The sequence below is a fragment of the Pocillopora damicornis genome, chromosome 5 (assembly GCF_964200805.1).
Source record: "Pocillopora damicornis chromosome 5, jaPocDami1.2, whole genome shotgun sequence".
NCBI classification, from domain to species: domain Eukaryota; kingdom Metazoa; phylum Cnidaria; class Anthozoa; order Scleractinia; family Pocilloporidae; genus Pocillopora; species Pocillopora damicornis.
In genome coordinates this window covers 3,105,897-3,127,908 of record NC_142674.1, presented here as the reverse complement: position 1 = coordinate 3,127,908, position 22,012 = coordinate 3,105,897, and the positions used below count along the sequence as shown (strand labels likewise).

The 22,012-nt window shown below is 37.5% G+C and overlaps 2 protein-coding genes across 2 annotated transcripts; both read left to right on the top strand.

Moving 5' to 3' along the window:
- Positions 1 to 1,581: 1,581 nt before the first annotated feature.
- Positions 1,582 to 12,199, top strand: LOC113686509 (gamma-aminobutyric acid receptor subunit beta). Its single transcript, XM_027204138.2, has 9 exons — positions 1,582 to 1,716; positions 2,841 to 3,011; positions 5,233 to 5,315; positions 5,764 to 5,831; positions 6,320 to 6,540; positions 8,332 to 8,414; positions 8,871 to 8,999; positions 9,992 to 10,371; positions 11,225 to 12,199. The coding sequence occupies exons 2-9, from the start codon at positions 2,944 to 2,946 to the stop codon at positions 11,537 to 11,539; spliced, it is 1,347 nt and encodes a 448-aa protein (XP_027059939.2). The 5' UTR covers positions 1,582 to 1,716; positions 2,841 to 2,943; the 3' UTR covers positions 11,540 to 12,199.
- Positions 12,200 to 17,943: 5,744 nt separating this feature from the next.
- On the top strand, positions 17,944 to 21,379 carry LOC149044732 (uncharacterized). The gene is made up of 4 exons (XM_089208010.1): positions 17,944 to 18,074; positions 20,086 to 20,218; positions 20,364 to 20,621; positions 20,881 to 21,379. Exons 1-4 carry the CDS (start codon positions 18,029 to 18,031, stop codon positions 21,137 to 21,139), a joined length of 696 nt encoding a protein of 231 aa, XP_089064136.1. The 5' UTR covers positions 17,944 to 18,028; the 3' UTR covers positions 21,140 to 21,379.
- The last annotated feature ends 633 nt before the right edge of the window (positions 21,380 to 22,012 follow it).

Sequence of the window (22,012 nt, the reverse complement as noted above, 5' to 3'; positions counted from 1 at the left end):
TATGGAATTCATGTGTCTAAATTATTGAAAAACGTAAAGCGGATTTTGGAGTTCTCTGCACGAATTTATGTTCCTATCTGTTTTAAGATCTGTTTTTCCTGAAGTATATTTTCTAAAGTTTTCAGCCATAAAATTGTAACGTGCATACGCCGATGAACGATTTTTGAAGGCTTTAACAATATGTCTATAGATTTATCGCAAAGGTAGAAATTTTCCGTACTAATGCAACACTTATTACTTAACGACTCCACCTACCTCCCCCGTCTTTAGATTAGGAGCTAAAAAAAGAAGAAACCAGTGACCGACCGTCTAAACAAACAGCTGCCACCCTTACTAACTTTCATAGTATGTAACTGAATAGAGCTCTTGGAAGCGGTTGGTTCTCGTCTTTGGCTTTTAAAGCGATTTGACGTTCATTCAATTTTTGGTGAAGAAAATAAAAACAGGTGAACGACAACTTTTCGCCCCCAAGACAGTTTATTGCCCGGGGCAACTTTTTTTTTTATTATTATTTTTATTTTTTTTCGGTGAATGAGCAGAAAATCTTTGAATGGAATCAATGGTTGAAAATTGAATTTTCTCAACTTAATCGCAATTTAAATAAGGTATTAGGAAAACCAAAACACAAGACTGTTAAAGGAGTTGATAAGAAAGAATTACGAAAAGCGTTTAGTCGCTCTTTCACGTGACTCAGACGATTCTTTTGAAACATAATTTCTGGTGTTACAGGTCAAAATCGATGATTGATGTGGAAGTCTGAATTGAAGTATAATTACAAATCAGGCCAATTACTACGACTCAAGAGGGTTGATAATTTCTTGTCGGTAACTCTTTTCTCGTGGATTGTAATTTGCAAGCTTAAATAATTAATTGAACTAGTGAGATTGTTTGGAGATATTTTTGCGTTCAAGTTTCCTTTAGCAGCACTAGAGCAAGAAGCAAAGAAAATAATAGTGCATGGAACTCGTAGTCAACACCAGAAATCGTCAGTGCATCGCCTTTTCAAAAAAAAAAATTAATAAAAAGGAAAATGGAAAAAAAGGAGTTTTTAACATCATCTAGTAAAGGTATTGGATTGGATGTTGCTTCCAATTTAGCCCCGTATAGATTTTGCTAGAGCGTTAAAAGACTTATGGAATAATTTGAATCACATTCCATTAATTTTCCCCCCTGCCGTTATTTCATGTGATAGTGTGAGCTACTCGAGATAATTTTAATTTGCTCGTCTCAATACTTAAAAATAAATTGCATCAACTAGGAGTGACGCATAGATGAATTATCCAGAAACATTTGCGGAATAGGCGTACCACAAACCTTGTTTATGCTTAATTAAGCTCAAACTTATGCAATATTTCATACTATGTGTGTGATGTTTTTGATTTATACCCTTCAGGATATCAAAGTTATTACATAGGCTCTGTGCTAATATATGTCATAAAAGGGAACTCACTTATTTGCGTCGTGGATGTAAATGAGTAGGCGTAGACGTGAGCATATGTATCTTAATTAGTTGAGTGTGCGCGATGTTTTTGTATATACGTGAAAGTGAAGAGAAAAGTCTCATCAGATAACTTCTTAACTCCGAAAGCGAGGAAGTTCGACTTCCGCAAACTGTTCGCTGTACTCCAAAGGTTGAGTTCTCAACGCTTGTTCAGCATATTTAAGTCGAGCGACAGTCAAAGAGTAAATAGAACCTTTTTATGCACGTTTTTTGGGGTAAGTAGTTTACACTTGGTAAGTTAGACTCCTTCTCTAAATAACTGACTTGGGTTCCGAAATCTCGTCTCATCAATCTTTCTTAGAAATATGTATCAATGTGATCGTAAGGAAACATATGCTCACCCAATTGCCGTCAACACTGTTGAGATGATAGGGACCATGAGCAGTAAGCACAGCAACGCTAAGAAAGACGTCGATTAAGAAATGAATTTCTAATTTTTAGTTAGAATTTTGAAAATAGCTGCGTGTGTTTACTGTCTAAATCTCTTACGGTGTCATACCTCAACTTCAGTACAACGTTTATAAGCAGCGTTGAGTTCCAAATGGAAAATTTAAATATTTGTCGTTGCGCTTTCTGTTTCCAGACGACGCAAATTTTGGTGATTTCACGTCTTTGTTTTGCAAAAGACGGCTTAGAAATATAAACATTTTTAAAACGCACGTGCTGACTATTGTTCTGCCATTAGATCTTTTTTTTTGCTACGTCCTCGTTGCCCTCGCCGTCAGGGTGTGCTTAAGGTCCTTATTGACAACTGCAGACCCCAGTTGTTCGAAGGCTGATTAGCGCTAACCCAGATTTAATCTGGGTTTCTTTATTTCTTTTTCCAAAAGCCTTTTTTGGATAATTTCCTCTATTCTTTCTAAAGCGTCCAAGTACCAAATTGTAGATAAGTTATCTAATTATAATGAATATTCTTTTAAAGCTTTCATACGTGAGGTCAGATTTCAAACAAACCCTGGGTTATCTTAGCTTAGCTTTAAACACCTTAGCCCTTAGCCAGACGTCTGCAGATATAAACGCCCTTTTCGTTTGAATAGACGAGTTGATTTTTTCGTTCAAGTAGGAATCTTCCTGAGATTTCAACTGGCCCAGTTATAATTTACCCATTTGAACATAAGACAAAATTCATACCTCTTGCATACCAAGCGAATAGCGTAACCACGCTCTCATCAGAAAGACGCAAAAATATGCCCAAGCGAACAGATCTTAAAAACTTTTTCAGGATTAAGATAATAAAATCAACTCTGAGCTAGATTCAACCGTCAAAGCTAGAAATGGTACAGAAAAAGAAACATATAGTCATTATTTTTTCACCTTTTTTCTGGTTGTTTCTTCTTAGGGTAGCCAAGGAGACATTGTCGCAGGTGATAGTTTTCCTACCCAGAGGCATTCGATTACAGATCATCGTTTATTTAAGAAAGACGCAGTTGGATTAAAACGCCATGTCTCTCACGAATTCTTCAAAATTCTTCACTTTTATCGTCTTTACGACCATATTTCACCCGTTCGGGTAAGTAAAATATGTTAAGTTTTTCAACTAACCAATTCAAATTACTGAGGTAAAAAAAAAAAAACTTTTGGAGCCCGAGTAAAGAATTATTCAAAGTGCTTGACGTTCAAAACAATTACAACCCTCTTCTTTTTTTTTTTTTTTTTTTTTAAATTTATGCTTACCTCATTCAAAACCGATCAATAACCAAATTGGTGTTGCGTTTACCCGACATTTAATTTAATTTAACCATATTTTTTGGATCTTTTAGGTATAACTTTTTCAATAACCGATATATTTTCACGTAATTCTGGCTAATTTTTTGGTAAAATTTTGACACATCTTTTGGGATTGAGTTCGTTCGTCAAAAGATTTAGTTTGATTTCCTAACTTTCGCTATTGTTTGTCGCGGTTGAATTTTTTGCATGATAGCTATGATCGCCAATCACTGTTCTCAAGGACGGATATTTAGTTTTGGAGCTCCCTCGAGAAATATGGTTTAACGTGAATGCTTTATTTTGGTTTCAATAAGAACCGAAAAAGCTCTCAATGTAAAAAGCGAAACAATTCAGCTCTCGCCTCTTTCTTGCGCAAATCACTTACGAGGAGTGTCTTGTGTCAAGTGCGACGCTGTCATATCGCACTTGCAGAGACAATTGAACATTTTTTACCTTTAAAAAAACGTTGCTTAAACGTTTCTAGAGGTTATTGCCAGATTTGTGCGGTTCAAAAACAGAATTAATATTATATTTTTCGAATCAGTTGCGTGGCAAGTAACCATTCTGAAATAGCAAAATGTATTTCGAAATGAAGAGTTATCAACAGCTTACTTTTCATGCAGTATTGTCTACACTTTGCATAATTCAATTAAACTTGGTATGATAAAAAACCTAGAAGATAAACGGTGTTTATAAAATCCACTGATGCTGTGTCTGAGCGGAAAAGGTTTTCTGCTTTATTTTACTTTTCTGATTTCTCTTTTTTTCTATCATTCCGTGACAAATGTATTCTTTCTTTTCGATATTAAAAAAATCTGTCTTAATTTGGTCTTGAAAGCTTAGCCAGATCCACTTGATCGCCATAAATAATTCACGAATATTACACCGAACATAACAACAACAAGGTCATTTTTGCATGTTACCCGAAAGGTTGTCGTATTCTGTTGAGAAAGGAGCATTGCGTTTAAAAATATATTTTAATCTTGTAGAGAAATATCTCATCCAAAAAATTGCAGCGGGGAAATTATTAAAATGATGTTTCAATTGTTATATTCAATTCAGTGAAACAAAATTTGAACACGATAGACATGCACAGTGTATGGAAGACCAATTTTGAAATGGCTTTGTTTTGGAAATAACATTTTTGCATTTCGAAAAACACATCGACGATAAAGAAAATTAATACCACTTTTTATTTCTATCTTGAAATGGAGTTGAATATTCCCGCGCCCGGAATATTTGCTTTAGAGTTACGAATCTAGCTGAGGAAGGTTCTCAAAAATAGTTGTATGTGATTAAGCTTTTTAAAAGCATTGTTTAAAAAGATCCTTGCATCAATTAAAATATGAGTTTTGGAAAAAAGGTGTGTTTTTAAAATCATTTGGAAACATCAAGGTCAAACTCGTCTCTTCTAGGAAGTTTTACAGCTCAAAAGATAATTTATTTTCATAGATATTTACATTGTGAGATAATGATAAATCTCTATAAGTATTCGTTGTAATTATTAGCATATCCTGGTGAGTTTTCGATTGCCTCGGTGTAAAACGGTTACGATGGCCTTTACATCGTGGTGTGTCCGTTATTCTTACACAAAAGCGCAATGTGCATGTAGGCAGAATGAAAAAATAGCTTTTCAGCAGGTTCTGCCGAAGTTAATATGGAGAATAATGGTTTCATTTTAAAGGAAAGAAGTTGGAGTGTTTTCCAATAATAGTTAAGACTGCTTATGAAATTAAAATTGAAATCCTCTCCACTGAACGTCGATAGGATCTTTTAAAATGAGAAAAACAAAAAGTATTTGATGGCAGAAAAAATAATGAAAATTTATTTATTTCTCGGCTGCCGATGCAGACAAACTCCCGAATGAAAATTGTTATGTTTTGTTTGTAAAGGGTAGATAGAGTCATTAGCCCTTGAAAAAGTGCATCATGGGTTATAAAAACACATCGGTTAGCCCCATGAGTTTCCCGAATTTTTATCCTTCTTCTGCCAAAAAAACGCGTCTCATGTCGATTTTCTGACAGGTCTTCGCAAAGAGTTGCTAATCAGACGATACGGGACTTGCTGTTCTCAAATTATGACAAGGACGTGAGACCCGACCACGGAGGTACTTATTCTTCTTGTTCTTGTTGTTGTTCCATTTGATCTCCTAGTGGCTTTCGGCATTGTTGTTATTTTTCTTGTTCTTGTTCTTCTACTTTTTCTTCTTAGTGTTCTTTTCTTTCTTATCCTTTTTGTTTTGTTTTTTTTTTTTAATCGTTGTTTGTTTCACCGTTGTCCTTCTTGCTTTTGTTCTTGTCAGTCTCTTTCTTGTTGTTGCAATTGTTGTTTTTGTGTTGCTATTTTCCTACTTTTTGTTCTTGCTCTTATTCTTGTTGTTGCAATTGTTGTTTTTGTTGTGTGTTGTTTGTTGAGTGATGTTTTTGTTTTTTGTTGTTTATTGCTGATCTTGTTGTTGTTGCTGTCCTTGTTTTGTTGCTGTCGACGTTCTTCTTTGTCTTTTTGTTCGTTTTATTTGTATTTTGTCTCTTTTTCTGCTTTTTGTCTTCTTTTAGTCAAGCCACTGGATGTAGAGGTGGACTTGTACGTCGAGTCATTCGCAAATATTGCAGAAGCTAATATGGTAGGGAATCAATCATTTTCCTAAGACGTTGCGGCCGGTCTTTGTTGCACGTATGTTAAAGTCCTAAATGTAATAACTGTCCTGAATGTAATAAAGTCCTAAATGAAATAATATTTGGCACAAAATGTAATGAAGTTTTTAATGTAACAACAATTAGTCCAAAATTTAATAAGCCTCCAATGCAATTGTTTAACTCCGCCAGTGCATTGTTGTTACAGTGGACATCCACATCGAGATGTTTAAGCGAGGCTTATTACATTTAGGACTTAATTACATTTGGGCTTTCAAAACACATACAGTCTGTGCGCAAATTTGCAAGAGCAACACGATTTTGCAACTTAAGGGTGCGTACAGAATGAAGACCAAGGATCAGAAGACGTTTCGTTTCATTTTTCAAAATGAACGGAGTGTCCAGCTGTAAAAAAAGGTCCTAAATAAAGGCATCTGAAAACGAAACTGAAAGATCAGTTTTTAATTTTTTTTTCAAGGAGTACACCTTATTTGGTTACCTCCGTCACTACTGGACAGACAAGCGTTTTGCAAATAAATCCAAGGAGGTTATTCAGCTGAAGGGATCGACCATTGAGCATGCGTGGATGCCTGACACATATATCAGCAATTCAAGACAGTCCAATCTGAGACAAAAAGACTCTGAGGCAGAAAGTACTTTATTTATTTATACCAATGGCTCAATGTTCTACTCGAAGGGGTGAGTTAAGGGATATAAACGAGTCATCTAAGAAATATCACATGAGCTTTTCCTGGTTGAAAGAACTATACAGGGTCTCTGCTTAACAAGGCTTTCCGAAAGCAGAGACCCAATGAGCGTAAACTGGCAGTTTATGCTCATTGACTGAGGTTGGGCTTAGACCTGAGTCCTTTTAAGGTGAGGAGAGTTCATCTTCATTGATGACTAGTCCACCAGGCCGAGCTCGCCGTCATTCAAAAACCTAATCTGCTGGTTCTCATTGTTTAATGCTCTTACAGTTTAACAGACCTATTTAAACCTTAGCTAAGACCATGAAAGGGATAACGGCTCCTGAGTGGGCGGGAGTGATGGCGATTAAGGGGTGATTCTGCACTCCCCACGCCCCCAGAACTCTTAAATCACGGTAGTAACCGACGGATACAGTGAAGCATCTAACCCTAAAATCGGCGCTCCTGACTGGGCTGGAGAAATGGCGATTAGGGGGTGATTCCGCACTCCCCTCGTCCCCAGATCTCCTGAATCAGGATCATAACTGACGGATTCGGCTAAGCATCTAACCCTAAAGTCAGTGACCAAATTGTTGAACCCATTGACCTTTTCAACTTCCTATTACTTCAATTTTATCTTTTTTTTTGTCCTTGTTGGGGTAACCTATTCGTTCCGTCCCCCTCAAAAAAACAATGTTGTATTGTGATGCCATTAATTTTTTTAGCTACATACCGGCAAAATTGAATGGGGGAGGGATGAAGTCCTGTCAATTATTTCGAGATTTACCCCTCAGGCGGCTCTTTACCCCTCTAATTTCAAATGTTCCTTTCTCTGTTCTCCTGTTTCTTTCCCACTTTACTTTCCTTTTGTCCAATGTCTGTAAAATGCAAATACTTCTTTCTCTGTTTTCCTGTGTCGTTCCATTCTTGCTTCCCCTTTATCCAAGGTCCCTAATTTCAAGAGCTCCTGTTTCTGTGCTCCTATGTCGTTCTATTCTTACTTCCCCTTTATCCAAGGTCTCTAATTTCAAATGCTCCTGTTTCTGTGCTCCTATGTCGTTCTATTCTTACTTCCCCTTTATCCAAGGTCTCTAATTTCAAGAGCTCCTGTTTCTGTGCTCCTATGTCGTTCTATTCTTACTTCCCCTTTATCCAAGGTCTCTAAATTCAAGAGCTCCTGTTTCTGTGCTCCTATGTCGTTCCATTCTTGCTTCCCCTTTATCCAAGTTCCCTAATTTCAAATGCTTCTGTTTCTGTGCTCCTATGTCGTTCTATTCTTACTTCCCCTTTATCCAAGGTCCCTAATTTCAAATGCTCCTGTTTCTGTGCCCCTTTGTCGTTCTATTCTTACTTCCCCTTTATCCAAGGTCTCTAAATTCAAGAGCTCCTGTTTCTGTGCTCCTATGTCGTTCTATTCTTACTTCCCCTTTATCCAAGGTCCCTAATTTCAAATGCTCCTGTTTCTGTGCTCCTATGTCGTTCTATTCTTACTTCCCCTTTATCCAAGGTCCCTAATTTCAAATGCTCCTTTTCTGTTCTCCTATGTCGTTCCATTCTTGCTTCCCCTTTATCCAAGTTCCCTAATTTCAAATGCTCCTGTTTCTGTTCTCCTGTAAAGTTCCATTCTTACTTTCCTTTTGTTCAAAGTCTCTAATTTCAAGAGCTCCTTTTCTGTTCTCCTGTGTCGTTCCATTCTTGCTTCCTCTTTATCCAAGATCTCTAATTTCAAATGGTTCTTTCTTTGCTCTCAATTACTTTTCCCTTTGTTCAAGGTCTCGTCTGAGTTTCCTGTTTTTAAATTTAGGGTGAAAATCGTGGCCTCTTGTGCTATGGACTTGAAGGATTTTCCAATGGACACACAAAAGTGTGGCCTATCTTTGGGAAGTTGTAAGTGTCTAATTGCATGACTTTTTTGGAAGATAATGGTATGTTTCCTTTTAATTTGTTTAGACTGAAGGAAATGACAGTTTGCGTCCCTCTCTAGGCTAAGAGTTATAATATTTATAAAAAAAAAAAAAACAGTCATGATCATAATTAAGAAAAAAACCTCAAAAATACTGTGATTGGACATAATCTCTTAAATACTTGCAGTTGGATGGTAGATAACTGAGAATTTTTGCTCGTTGTTTGTTCTTTTTACTTGTATAACGGGGTTGTAAAAAATACGGTACAACTGTTAAAAACACTCAGAGGTTCTAAACACCATATCGTCTTATAAGATATATATTTTGTAAGGAGAAATTCCATCTTGGGAGTTAAAGTGTTAAGATGTTAACTTGCGAGAAGTATCAAAAGTGGGAGGAGCAAGGTCTGATACTAAACAAGTAAATTGATTTCGTTTAGATGGACACAGCTTGGCAGATGTCAATTACAAGTGGAGGCGAGAGAAGGTCGTAGTAGAGAAAAAGAATATCGCGCAGTTTGACATGACAGAAGCCTACTTAAACAGAAGCGTTATGATTTATATCTCTGGTTGGTTATCTAAAGTATCTTGCATGTTTAAAATCTGACAAAGTTCCTCATGAAATTTCGTTCGAAAAGTTGATGCCCTCCTTTCTTTAAAAGGTATGAAATTTGTTGACCGAGCCTTTTTCTTGCATAAGCTATCTGTGTTTCTTGTCTTCTCAATGAAAAGAGTAAGCTGAAGAGTTGAATGTAGAACTGTATTCTTTTATAAGGCGTAAGTGCGGTTTGTCCATCTTGGATTTCCGTTTTCATATCACAAAAAAAAAAGATTTTTCAGTGTGATTATCCCTTTTTCCCTCTGTGGAAGCTACTTGACCTAACCTTAGCAATTCAATCGTTATGCAGACAAGTCCCCTTAAATGCTTTCCTTGGAATAATGAAGGGTACCCATGGTGTTATAAAACAAAAGCAATGAAAATACTGATCAAAACCATAATAAAATTCTCGAACGTGATTGGTTATCACCAACCCGATTTGAGCACTAATAGGACAGTGTACGCGTCATGCTTGTACTTGGACTGTGTATAGGACAGTTAAAGGGACAGTTAACACGTCATGCATGTGTAGGTGGACAGAGCGTGTCATGTGCGCGCGCTGTTGTTCCGCATTTCGTCAACGGTTTTTTTTATGAAGACGTACAACCGATGTCTAGTTTCTTTCTCAAATTTTGCCATAGTTTTCATTAATTGATAACAGAACTTCGTTTCGTCCAATTTTGTCAGCTATCATACTCACGATTTTTCCAATTTCAGACTACCGCTTCGCGGTCGTCCGATTTTGTTAATCACTCGTATGATTACAGACGGAATTGGACTCCTCTTAATCCCATTACCATTATAAATAGCCTTTCAGCAGAGTTTTCCTTTGTTGTGGGCTTATATTGCGATACGCTGGAAGACTCGACTTGGCATTGCAAAAAAGGCCGCTCGTTCGCCAAATTCCTTTTGTCGGGTCAATGTGACATGTAAGTCTTACATAACCAAACCTTGCATCCACAGGTAACTATACCCAACTTCTAGTCTACTTCCACTTTGAACGTCGTATCGGTTATTACGTTAATCAGGTCTACATCCCGGATACACTGATAGTCACAATTAGTTGGATCGTCTTTTGGTTGGGCCAAGACGACATGGGTGGTCGAGTAGGATTGGGAATCACCACGCTTTTGACCATAATGTTTCTGTTGGGCTCGGTGAATATGTCTCTACCTCGAGTGAGCTATGCCAAAGCTATAGACTGGTACCTGATTGTCTCCTTTGTGTTCGTGTTTCTTGTCCTGTTTGAATGCATCATCGTGTACGTTGTCCGTCAACGAAAGCGATCACGGGAGGAGAGCGGTCGGGACAGGAGTTTGGACCTAGAGGAAGGCAAGGCAGAGGTAAGGGAATGATTCGGAGTTGGAATAATAACGCAGACTGTTAAATTAATTTTTCACGGGCTGGCCAGTTTGGATAACTTTCTGATCGACTGCCTGGTGGGAGGGTGCTCCTGCTCTTGTGAGAACAAGTCAGCTTACGAGCCATGCAGAAGTCCCAACCGACAATAGCATATCTCGGCTTTGTCACCATAAAGAGATACACGATATTTATTTTCCTCCCGTATGGGATAATAGCCCGCTACAGGGTTATTCGTCCCCCCAACCCACCCTTACACCCCCAATCTCCCCATCCCTTCCAACATTTCCTTGTGTATTCCTCACAATTCGCCGGTATCCATTTGTTTTCCTGGGTGGAGAGATACACTGCTAAGATTGAACTGTCCTAACTGCTTTTCCAAGAGGAACACTACTCCGGCAATTCTCGGCGAGGGTTGTATCGCAGACCATTTGACTCGAAGCTGAGCACGATGACAGCGGCTTCCACCCAAATGCAACAAACATCCCGCGTAAGACCAGGATGAGAAATGTTGAGCAGGGGTCTCTCAGAAGTAAAAATTGGCAAATTTTAACATTTATTCGTTGAAAGAAGTTAGCGGGAACAACTTTCCTTTAAAAACTTATTGAAAGGAAATAAAACGTTATCCGTTATATACCCAAATTTTAAGCGACAGCCGTTAAAGCCATCTCCACTTTGACACCCTCTTAGTGTGTCCAGTCTGGAGATACAGTACTGAGAGCGATTTCAACATTTCACGTCGGTAATCGAGTAAACTTTCGAGTAAATCGGCTGAAAATTTTTCATAATTGCCTGGTGTGTTCTTTGATCATAATAGAAGTGTTCTCTTTTTTGCAGAGAGCTCGTACTGAAGACAGTTTTTATATAGAGAAGCTCCTAAAGAGTGATGGCTTTTTGAACGTGGAGATGCTTTCGAACACCGGTGAACTGGGGATAGTCAGTTCACGAAACAACGTCGACTCATTCCTTCCAGAGAAAAAAAATGACATTGAGATGACTGATAGGACAAGTCGGAGAGGAATGATGAGTTGCAAGAACAAACGAGCGAGGCTGTCGGTTGGTGATATAATCGATCGTATCTCGCGCCTTCTCTTTCCTCTTGCTTTTATTTCGTTCAACGTCTCTTATTGGAATCATTACTTGAGCAAATAATATGGCAAAGAATGTTCTGAGGCAAATTGCTAGCTTTGCGGAAAAGAAAACATAATGAACATTGCGGAATCACAAAAAAATTTTTGAGAGACTTTGATTTTTTTCATTTTCTCGGGTTTTATTTTTTCTGAGGTAGGAAAACTTTTTTACGCTTTCCTGGACCACAGATCCACATGTATTTGCCCTTGTAATTTTTCGAAATGAATTGTTAGATTTTAAACCTCTCATTCATGAGATTTTGATGTAAGGTTCATTGCTGTCTGCCATTTATTTATTGAGATCTTAATTCTGAAAGTTTTCTTCCGACTCAAACAATGCTCGGTCTTTTGATAAAATCTTCATTTTGATTCTCAACACCTGTTTTTTAAATTATAACTTTTGTGAGGAGAAATTACCATTTGATAAGCCTGAAGAGTACGTGGGTTTAATGTTTTTTATGATCATGAACACAATTCAAGAACTATGGCACTAGAAATTTATACTTTTATTGAATCTTGCCGAAGTTTGAATTCTTTACCTCTTTAAGGGTAATGAATACTGCGTTAAATACGAATTTAAAAAAGCTTAACCTAGATGAACCAAGATGCTCTTAAAAACTTCACTAAATAAGACTGCTTTTTAATACAGTTTTAGATGGAGGAAATAAACAAATAAACGAGATCTTCCGGATGTTTTACCCTGAGTTACTCTGAGTAAAAGGGTGAACTTGGCAACGAGGATTGACTAATTGGGATTCTCAATAAACTTATGCTGAATTCCACTATTGTAGACCTGACAATGAAAGCTCCAGGTCAGTCTCGATTTCTCCTAACCCCTTACACCCTAACATCAGTATGCATATTCTCCATACTTATTCTACACCTTTCTTAAGGTTCTGAAAAGGAGAATTTGTTTAACAATCAAGAGCTTCTTTAGGTGTTGATCATTTCCTTTATTCTCATGACCTTAATGTTTTATTCAGGGTGATCTTGTAGGGAGAAATTGGATGCTGGTCACTCCAAGGGGTTAAAGGGTTGATATAAGATAATTAGCAGGCTTAAAAGCCTAAGACGTGATACGAAGTCTGTACTTGGTGGGTCAAGTTCTTGTAATGTATTGATTTGTTGATCTTAAGGAGATAATTATGCTAGAGATTCAAATCATATTACATTTGATAAAAAAAATCATAATCGGTTTCTAACACTCAACAATTTAAAGCAACAGGAAATGACGATAAAAATGGTATTAAGTTATCATTCATGTTGAATTAATGAATGTCAAGTGTGTTATTTGTTTGCAAAAAAAAAAAAAAAACTTTATAAGTGTGAAATATAACATGGAAAGATAAGCTACCGTATTGTTGCAATATCTTGATTGCATCCGTACGTTGCTGAGTTTTTTTTTACATTCCGTTTATTGCGGTGTTTGTTTCTTTCCTTTTTGTTTATTTGCTTTAGTCTTGTTTAAGATGGTTTGATTGATTGAAAAGTTGTCTTATTCATTCTTTTCTCCGTTAGTCAGTCAGTTAATGAGTCAGTCGGTCGGTTAGTCGGACAATCAGTCGGTCAGTCAGTCGATCGGTCGGTCGGTTCAACTATTCTTTCATCAACTCTTACTCACCAACTCTTCCTCTTGCATAATTAGTCACTCACTCTCTATCCCACTAATTCATTTATTCATTCATTTATCCATACATGCATTCTCCCATTTATTCATTCATCTATTATTCATTCATTAACACTCGCTCACACATTAACTCGTAAATCGTATTTTATGTAGAACCGCTTGGTATATTTACGAGTTTTGCCGTATTTTGAAGACGCAGGGCGAGTCAAATACTAACAATGATTGTAAAGTGGTAATCCTATTTTTTTTTGTTTTTTGTTTGTATGTTTTTATTTTTTGTAACTCTTGCATCGCATGTCGGCTGAAGTTATCTCTCACCTCTCATTTATTGCAAGTTGAATTTGAATTTGCATTGCAAATGTAACTCATCTAATTTCATATTCAATGTCTTCGTCAAATTTGCACGAGGCATTTTGGTGTTCTGCTTCTTGATCCGAAGTATGCCTAAAAATCGAGGTTTCTTCGGTGAATAACTCTTGGAATAATATGTCACAGACGGAGATTCAGTCGGTGGATTCTTTCTGGGGCGAGAAGACTAGGAGTGAAGCGTTACAATCAGAAACTCAAAAGCCATGGCCGGCTCGGGATTTGAATTGACAGAGCGGAACAGCTCGTTTGGGAAATCTCGCAGCACATTAAATGTAAGTAGCAAGAGAGCAAATCACACTTTATCTGATGTGCATGGTTCAAGTTGGCTAAGAAGATTTTAGGCAGTTTGGAGCAGGTTGGTGCAATGGTAATAATGTCGAGAAATAGATTAAAATCTCTTGTGTCAGGCAAATGCCTTGGCGAACATTATTGAAAATATTGTGACTACCGTTTCGCATAGCATACAAGTATTGACAAGAAGTTCATGGTCTATAGATATCTTTAAAAGAAGGCTTGGTTTTTTTTTTGTTCGATTTACGGGAAACTATTCGACTTGCAGTGCTATGATTCTCTGCTGCCATGGAAAATAAAATTAGTGCATAGGGTTTACCAGACTCGTCAACTTTACGAGTTGTTACAACTTACATTACAGCGAAAAATTCACTTGCCATTTTGTCCCCATCAGAATGACACCACCCTTATGGCTTCCTTTTGCCTTTCTGTAGAGTATCCTTTTATTCGTTTGTTAGAAATATCAGGCAGATGAATATTCAAATGAAATCCTTTCTTGTGAGATTCTCCATGACGATTTCAGCAACACAGTTTTCCTTTTTCGTACCACGTTTATTATTTACGGAAAATGCTTACCTAGAGTAAGTTAGACGTACATGTATCCCTAGCATGTTTTTCCACTTCTTGGAGAGCACTAAGTATGAAACTAAGAAAATGTGGGAATAAAGAAAGGCAGGAGAGGGAAAAGAAAAGGGGTAGCATCCAACAAGGTTTGTTGCTTCCATGAAGTTTTGTGACGACTCAACTCGTCGAAGCCTTAAGGTGTGAACAGTGTTAAACACTTAAATCTGAGATTAATATTTGGACCCACCAACAAACAAGCATGTATCTCCTTTGACCTCTAAGTTCTTCGATCACCTTCTGATTAAGGGAGTTTAGAGTTATGTCGCATTAATGAAGTCCCAATGGATAAAGTGACCTCGGTGATTTCCATGTACATTTACAACGTCGTTGAAGAAAATATATATTGTTGTCATCCTTCAATTGAGGACCTCAACAATTTCAGTTTGAAATTTGGCAATTCTTATAGAATTTTTCGATAATCTTCATTAACAATTCAAAATAAAGAGCATCTACCTAAAGTGAGTTTGCTCATAAGCATAATATAAATTCCATTCCAGCATCTAGAACAGAAAGTGGTCGTAACATCTTTAAATCAAGAATTTCAAGAAAATGAAGAAAGAAAATAGACAACTTCTAGCAAGGTTGGTTATTATTTATTTATTTATTATTTTTACAAATAATATTTTAAATGATGTACTCTTACTCTTCTCTGCTCTGATGAGAATGCTCAAATCCGGAATTAGCAAAGGACTGCAATTTAATATTCGTCAATAATAAATTAATGCTGAGGTAATTTTGATTAAAGAAATTATTTCGCTTGTTTAAATGTCTCTTATTTGGATCTCGCTCTGTAAGGCATCGCGCAGCTGTGGTAACGTGTAGTACCTGGATGATTAACAGAAAGTGAATGTTAAGGTTTGGGCGTTTGACTGAAAGTTTCTGTCGCAAATTAAGGAGGAACTTTCTTTAATGAATTCGGTGGATGATCATAAAAAAAAAAATTGAGAGAAAGAAGGTTGGCGCGACCCTTAAGCAACACTAGAGGAGTGCGTCTTGACAATGAAATAGGAGAATAGTTTGCCTCTTTAGTCAGGAGGTTCTAAAATTATATCCTAATTTTGAGGAATAGGAATGCTTTGGTTTCATATTATGGACTTCTCAACGCATCATCATTTGCCCGCCAAAAAAGTGCTGGCCTTAATATTTTAACAGACATATTCTACCAGTGCTAGTTACCTGAGAATAATTTTGAAAATAGAGGTTTTAAGAAATGTGTCGTAGCTTTTCTTTCTTTTGAAAGGTCACTAAAGATTACTCTTTATTCACTGTTATTCAAATTTCACTCTAATTTTGTCGCAATTTTAACCGCCAAGTTGGCGTGAAGTCGTCGAAATTTTCTGTCTTATTTTTTCGTTATCGTGAACAGGAGTACAGTACAGTAACTTTCAATTAATATATTGATTTACACTTGATGTGATACCTAAGTTCTATCACGAGACATTTCTGACAAGCATAGGGATAGAAGTTCATAGAGGAAGCATGGATGAGAAAGCCGAAAAAAATGAAGACATGAAATCATCAGAGCTGCAACCAGGTCGGGAGCTCTTGATGAGGCTCAGTCTTCTGTCCACACATCGTGCCTGCTGGTTTTATTTGTAGGTCGGTTCAACATCATTGGAATACTAATGAATGTTGTTCACGTTCGGATCTCAAAACCTTGACAGAAATCAAAGGAAAAAAAAACTATTTCTCTAGTCTAATACCTCTAGAGAGCTCTTGATTAGGCTAAGTCTTATGTATTCTGTTCACACATCGTGCCTGCTGGTTTTGTATGTTGGTCGGTTCAAAATGATCGGAAAGCTATTAAACGTTGTTCACGCTCGGATCTCAAAACCCTGACAGAAATCAAAGGAAAAAAACTATTTCTCTAGTCCAATACCTCTAGGATTTATCATTGAGATTAATTATAAGTTGTTACTTGAATGCTAAATTCCTTTCGGCTCAGAATTTAATAATGTAGCTCAATCACTGAGAACAACAACTTGGAGAAGAGTTTAAATGGAACTTAAGTTTAATTTGAAAAGTTTACTCCCTTTTACTTTTTAGGCAAGAACATTGCTTAATCCAGGTCATGTTTTTTCTCTTGGCGAGGGCGACAAAAAAACTTAAGGATGAATACTGATTGTACACATTGTTGAAAAGACTTTAAGTGTAACAACCAAGCCAAGCCTCTGTGTAGAAACAAAGCAATTTTTCTTTGGTAAACTTAACTTTTCTATGTAAATGTCGTCGGCACTTTGAGTTTCCACTCGGGATGTGGGTGCAAAATGTAGCCTTCTCACCGTTAAATCTTAGACCAGTGTTGAAAACATTGTCATTTAAACTCTGCTTGAGAACTTCGTCTGATTAATCGATTCAAATTGTTTGTTTCTTCTTCCTTATGTATTTTATATTTTTCCGATGGAGTTTTGTAACCGAGACCGTTGAAAATAAAACTTTGTGTGGGAGTGCCTCTCAAAGAATCCTGCAAGTTTGATGTTTTCTTCCGACCACTCGGGTAACATTACCAAATCAAGTTTAACTTTGGTGTTTCTTCGGGTGACGCATTCTAGATCTTATGTTTATCGATGGTTTATTTTTATCTTCTTACAGACTGACTGGTTAATATTTCTAACACTTCAATCACAAATCAAAGAAGAGAGACTTTGGAGCAAGTGAAAGATAAGATTTAATCAGAGATACAAAACAAATGAAGGTTAATTTGCTAAAATCGAGGACTGGAGGACAAACGTAAGCAATTGTTGTTTGGGTTTTAAAAGTCGGCTTTACTTATGTTAAGGGCTTAGAAAAATTACTGGCGCTCTTAATACACATGTGCCATTTTTTTCAAATTATTCAATCTGTAAGTAACATCTGGTTAAACGTGGCGAATTTTCCCGCCAAAAAACTTAGAAAAACACGGCGCCTAAAATACGCATGCGCCAATTTTTTTTTTCCAGGAAAATTCGATATTGTCAATAAACTTAATAATTTATTCGCTGTTTTCTTGTATCATTACTATCCACTAATAGGCAAGTCAATGAAATATACATACTAAGCGGTTTTGTGTAATGTTTTATTGTCTTTCAAAATACACTCAATAAGCCACACGTGTTTAATTTAATATTTAGTTAATAATATTCTCTTCAATTACAAAAGTAATTTTCAATAAGTTGATAAAAAGGTGTCAAGAAAATTTCTTCGCGTACATACTAAGACTTTTGGCGGGAAAATTTGGAACAATTTGCACAAAGTTTCCCCTGACAACCTTTTTCGGCAAACATTTAACATGGCTTCCTTTTAAAATTTTCCGCCAAAAAGTATCTTACGCCATCTCGTGTAAAAAAGTTGAAACATTGACGCCAGTTTCTCTTTTAAAAGTCTTTATATCACTTGACCCAAAATTTTGGAATTCAATTTTTTTTTTCACGAGATGCATACAATTCTAATCGAAAAAGCACGATAGCAAGCTTGGGATAGTCCGGAAAAAATATGAAGTTGTCATCAAAATTTTAGATCACTCGTGGATTTGATTTTTTCTTCTCAACTGTGTTAATGTTCAATCAGTATTTTAGTCAATAGCTTGCCATAAGTAGTAATATAGAGACGCAAGCAGCAAAGATGCAGATCTCTGTGCGTTTCAGTTTAATTTTCGTCGTCGCCGTGGGTAAGTTCATCATTCACTTCTCTACCTTTAGGTACTAGCCAAAGGGATTATAGAACACGAAAAACGAGGGTGTTTGCAAGCTATTACAGAACACGAAATGCATGCGGTTGCAAAAATTTATCATTCTATTCCCACGTGGAGTTGATTTCGTATAGTCTCGTATCGCATGGCTTCGTTTTGTTCTTTTTCTTCTTCCTTCTGCTAGTTTTGTATGTTTTCGCATTGTTTCGTCGCGACGTCTATGGATGGTAAGTTACGGACCAACACGATGACAACCTGACTAAATTGAGTCTGCTTTTCAATCACCTTTATTTATCACTGCACGTTCAACGCATTTCTTGTCCCTGTCGGTAAAATTTCTAGCAACTTGGTGCTAGAGTCTCTCCCCAAACTATTTGAACTCTCTCAAGTTAGGGTAGGACCTGCATCTTAGCGTACTTGCCGATCAGCGACACAAGGCGAGAGTAGCATTTGTTCCAGATACTTCGATAATAGTTAGAATCGAGCGAGGAAAACAAGGTGTTGACTGCATTGTAATATTACTTTCTATTTAACAAATACATTCCATGTTGCCGTGCGTCTGTTCAGTAATAGATCACTTTTGCAAGTAAAAAGCATACCCCTCCCGCAAAAGAGCGAAGCAATCGAGGCGGGAAGGAAATAAAAATTTAGATGTATTCTTCAATGATAATTTTTACTGAACAAAAGAAGTGACTGAGAGACCATAAATTTCGTTTCTGATGTTCCTGGGCTGATATCACTATGAATCACGGACACGAAAATGATCAATCCGCATGAAGTAGAGCACGTTGGCCAATGTCCTGTACCTTAACCATATGCTTGGTCAATAAAATATATTATTAAGTGGTCTTGCGTCTCAGAAGCAGCGAAAGTGTTTTGGAGCGCGACGTAGGAAAGGAGGAAAAAAGTAGGATTTTTACCGTACATCAAGCCAAACACGCTCTTCTGTTCAAACTTCCCGAAATGATTGCTGCAAATTTTTTTTGGCAAAAGTAAACAACTTTATCTGTCTTTATCAGCACAATATCCTGTATTGCACAATGTCTTGTCGACGCAAATATCTTGCGGTACCATGTCCGCATGCTTGTTCAATGACGGATAAAGAGTAATCTTACCAGCTAAAACCTTCCAAGTGGAGGTCTTAGGAAATAAGCTTTAATACACGAACAAATTGTGTTTTCAGCTTCATTACGTATCTTTCACTTCGACTCACTGTTACAAACATACCTTGCTAATTTGACCCTAATGTTAACATAAAACGACCTACGTGATTTAGTCCACGTCGTTACGGCTCACTGGCAAATATTCACTATTTGAACTACTTGCTTGGGTAATAACATCTGCCACCTTCCTCGTCATATTGACGATTAAATTACTTCCCAGAGGCATCAAAGCGTTTTGGACAAAGAAGAAGGAAGGAAGGAAGGGGGGAGTTGGAAAGCTGGGCAGTGCAATACAAGTCAAACACGTGCTTCTTCTCAAACATCGTAATGTGGATTCTGTATATTTCTCGGCACGCGGATTAAACTTCAATGCAATCTCAAAATTGTTCATTATGTTCGTGACCGATTTTTGACAATGCATGTTTATGAGGATAGTTGTTTTGTGAAACATATGAAGTCTTACAATATGACAAAGGAACTGCTGGTGAAAAGAACGCGAGACAGTATATTTGGTCTGAGAGATTTTATGCCGCACGAGCGTTAGTTTCCGGTCCGAAATTGAAACTTGTGTGTTTAGGCGCAAATGGAAGGGGGGAACAGATCCATAAACTATTTTTGTCAGGGGACTGCTTCAAAGATTTCTACTCCCTCGATGATGAGTTCCCCCACCCCTACCCCCTTAATGCTCCCGGCTTTTACAATATTTGCGTGATAACAATCTAGAGCGTTACATTCCATCCTAATTACTTACTTTACATTCATAAAAATCACTCTCATAACAAACGGCTCACTGATTTATTGATTTCTGTCAATCGTTGCTCTTACAGCGTTTCTTGTTGGAAGCCATGAGGCACTCCCTAGCGTTGGCCAATGTACTTTCATGGAGTACTATTGTGCTGCTCGAAAATGCGTCACATTTTTCTATAAAGGACTACAAAAGGACCCCAAAGGAGACTGTTTGTAAGTTCATTAAACTTTGAGGTGTTTTGTACGACGGGTCATCCAACTGTAACGCAATACTGCGGTATCTGTCAAGTCCCCTGTTCTGTTCATGGATTATAATAGACTCACACCTAAAAAATGGTTTATCTTGTTTTCGTTCCAGTGCTAAGTTCAACCAAATGAAAGGCTGTGTGTTGAAGGTGATGAAGTACTGTGCTGACTCACTGTCGGTTAGCACTATCAGAAGAATAGTACACCAGAGTTTTGACAGCAAAGAATGTTCTGAAGGCCCCGCTCTGATACCGCCCTCGTCAGCGTCATCATTGCCTTGTTCCAGCTCTTTCGTCACTGAAGCAAACGCCTGTACAAGGACCTTCCGGCAAATATTCGTCGCGGACAAATCGAGTTCCTCTCTTTGCACGTGAGTTTGTGTAGACTATTTGTTTTTATACAATAAGCTGAATCATACACGCATTCTGATTGGTTGCTACTAAAACGCATGCGCAAGAAAACGTTAATGACTAAGCCACGTTATGAGGGTGATGCGAGTTTTGTCGATCAGAGTTGGCTCGGCTTTGTAAACAGAAATAGATCGAAGTCAATGTAGTCTCAGATCCAAAACTGCACAATGAGGGAAACAGACATACGTAGAATGATTTTGTTAACTTTCATTGTTTCAGGGAGGAAGCCAAGCAGAAGAAGTGTCTAAAGAATCTGATCGATTCTGACTGCACCTTTTCCTTTACTGACCGAGAGGTGCAGGACTTGTGGCTTGATGACTACAATCCTTTCTGCGCAAACAATCGGGACCCTGGGGCGATCGGAAATGATCAGTGCTATGGCGTGTTAGACATCAGTGCAGCCGCTGGCATTAAACCTGGTGTAATGCAGGCGCTGTTGTTAGTTTTCATGTCCATTTGTTTCTTTTTCAACTGTTAAAGAGGTTTCCTTCTTCATCATTTTATTCCAGTTTATTAACATTTTTAGTTAAGTTTAATAAGTTTTTGGATCGGCGAAGCATTTGAATTAACTGTAAGCTTATCTTAAGTCTAAAATAATTCCTTTTAGTAGTTGGGTTTATTTCTTAAACAGTTGACCATATAATTTATGTACAATGTTGTATCTATGTCCCAGTAAAATACATCTGACCAAAATTAAAGTCGTAACTCAAAATCGGAATTTCCGCGCTGAGAAGGAAAAGCTTGTGTCGTAGCGTCAATGATAAGGGCTTTCTTGCTATCTACTCACCCTCCCCCCCCCCACCTTTATCCACATAACAATATTATATGGTGATACCTTCCAGTAGAGAGGATAGTGAGTTTGTGCACAGGTTAGATCCACTGCTTCATCCTGGTGAAAATTTCAACACTGAAGTAAACCTTTGGACACAAAATGTATACTAAGAGGTGTCTTGGGATCGAGCTCAAGACTAGAAGGGGTCCCCAGGTGCTAAAACATTATCCTCCCATCCCCCTTGAAAGAAAGGGAATTGATAACTACTGATAACAAAACACCATGTCCTTGATCGGAATGTTTTCATTGCGTAACAGGTTAACTTAGCAGCCTCGCCTTATGCAAATTAGTTTACCTCCTGTCAAAACGTCTCGAGAACGTTTTCGGATTTTGATAACGAACGAGCGAGAAAGTTTTAAGAACCTGACTTTTGTTTACCTTTTTGCAGTGAGTTATTTGGTGTCACGGCAACGTCTTCCACCCTTCCCCCCCCCCTCCAACCACCTCAGCCCCTTATCCTTTTAAGTTCCAAGATCCAATTAGTATTTCTCCATACTGAGTGTAAAAACAAAAGGGGAA

Bases quoted from the DNA above. Each gene is read 5' to 3' on its own strand.
- LOC113686509 (XM_027204138.2), top strand. From the start codon at position 2,944: ATGTCTCTCACGAATTCTTCAAAATTCTTCACTTTTATCGTCTTTACG. The intron at 5,316-5,763 runs GTACTTATTCTT...GTCTTCTTTTAG, and splicing joins CGTGAGACCCGACCACGGAG to TCAAGCCACTGGATGTAGAG. The intron at 9,000-9,991 runs GTTGGTTATCTA...TTGCATCCACAG, and splicing joins CGTTATGATTTATATCTCTG to GTAACTATACCCAACTTCTA.
- LOC149044732 (XM_089208010.1), top strand. From the start codon at position 18,029: ATGCAGATCTCTGTGCGTTTCAGTTTAATTTTCGTCGTCGCCGTGG. The intron at 18,075-20,085 runs GTAAGTTCATCA...TTGCTCTTACAG, and splicing joins AATTTTCGTCGTCGCCGTGG to CGTTTCTTGTTGGAAGCCAT. The intron at 20,219-20,363 runs GTAAGTTCATTA...TTTTCGTTCCAG, and splicing joins GACCCCAAAGGAGACTGTTT to TGCTAAGTTCAACCAAATGA.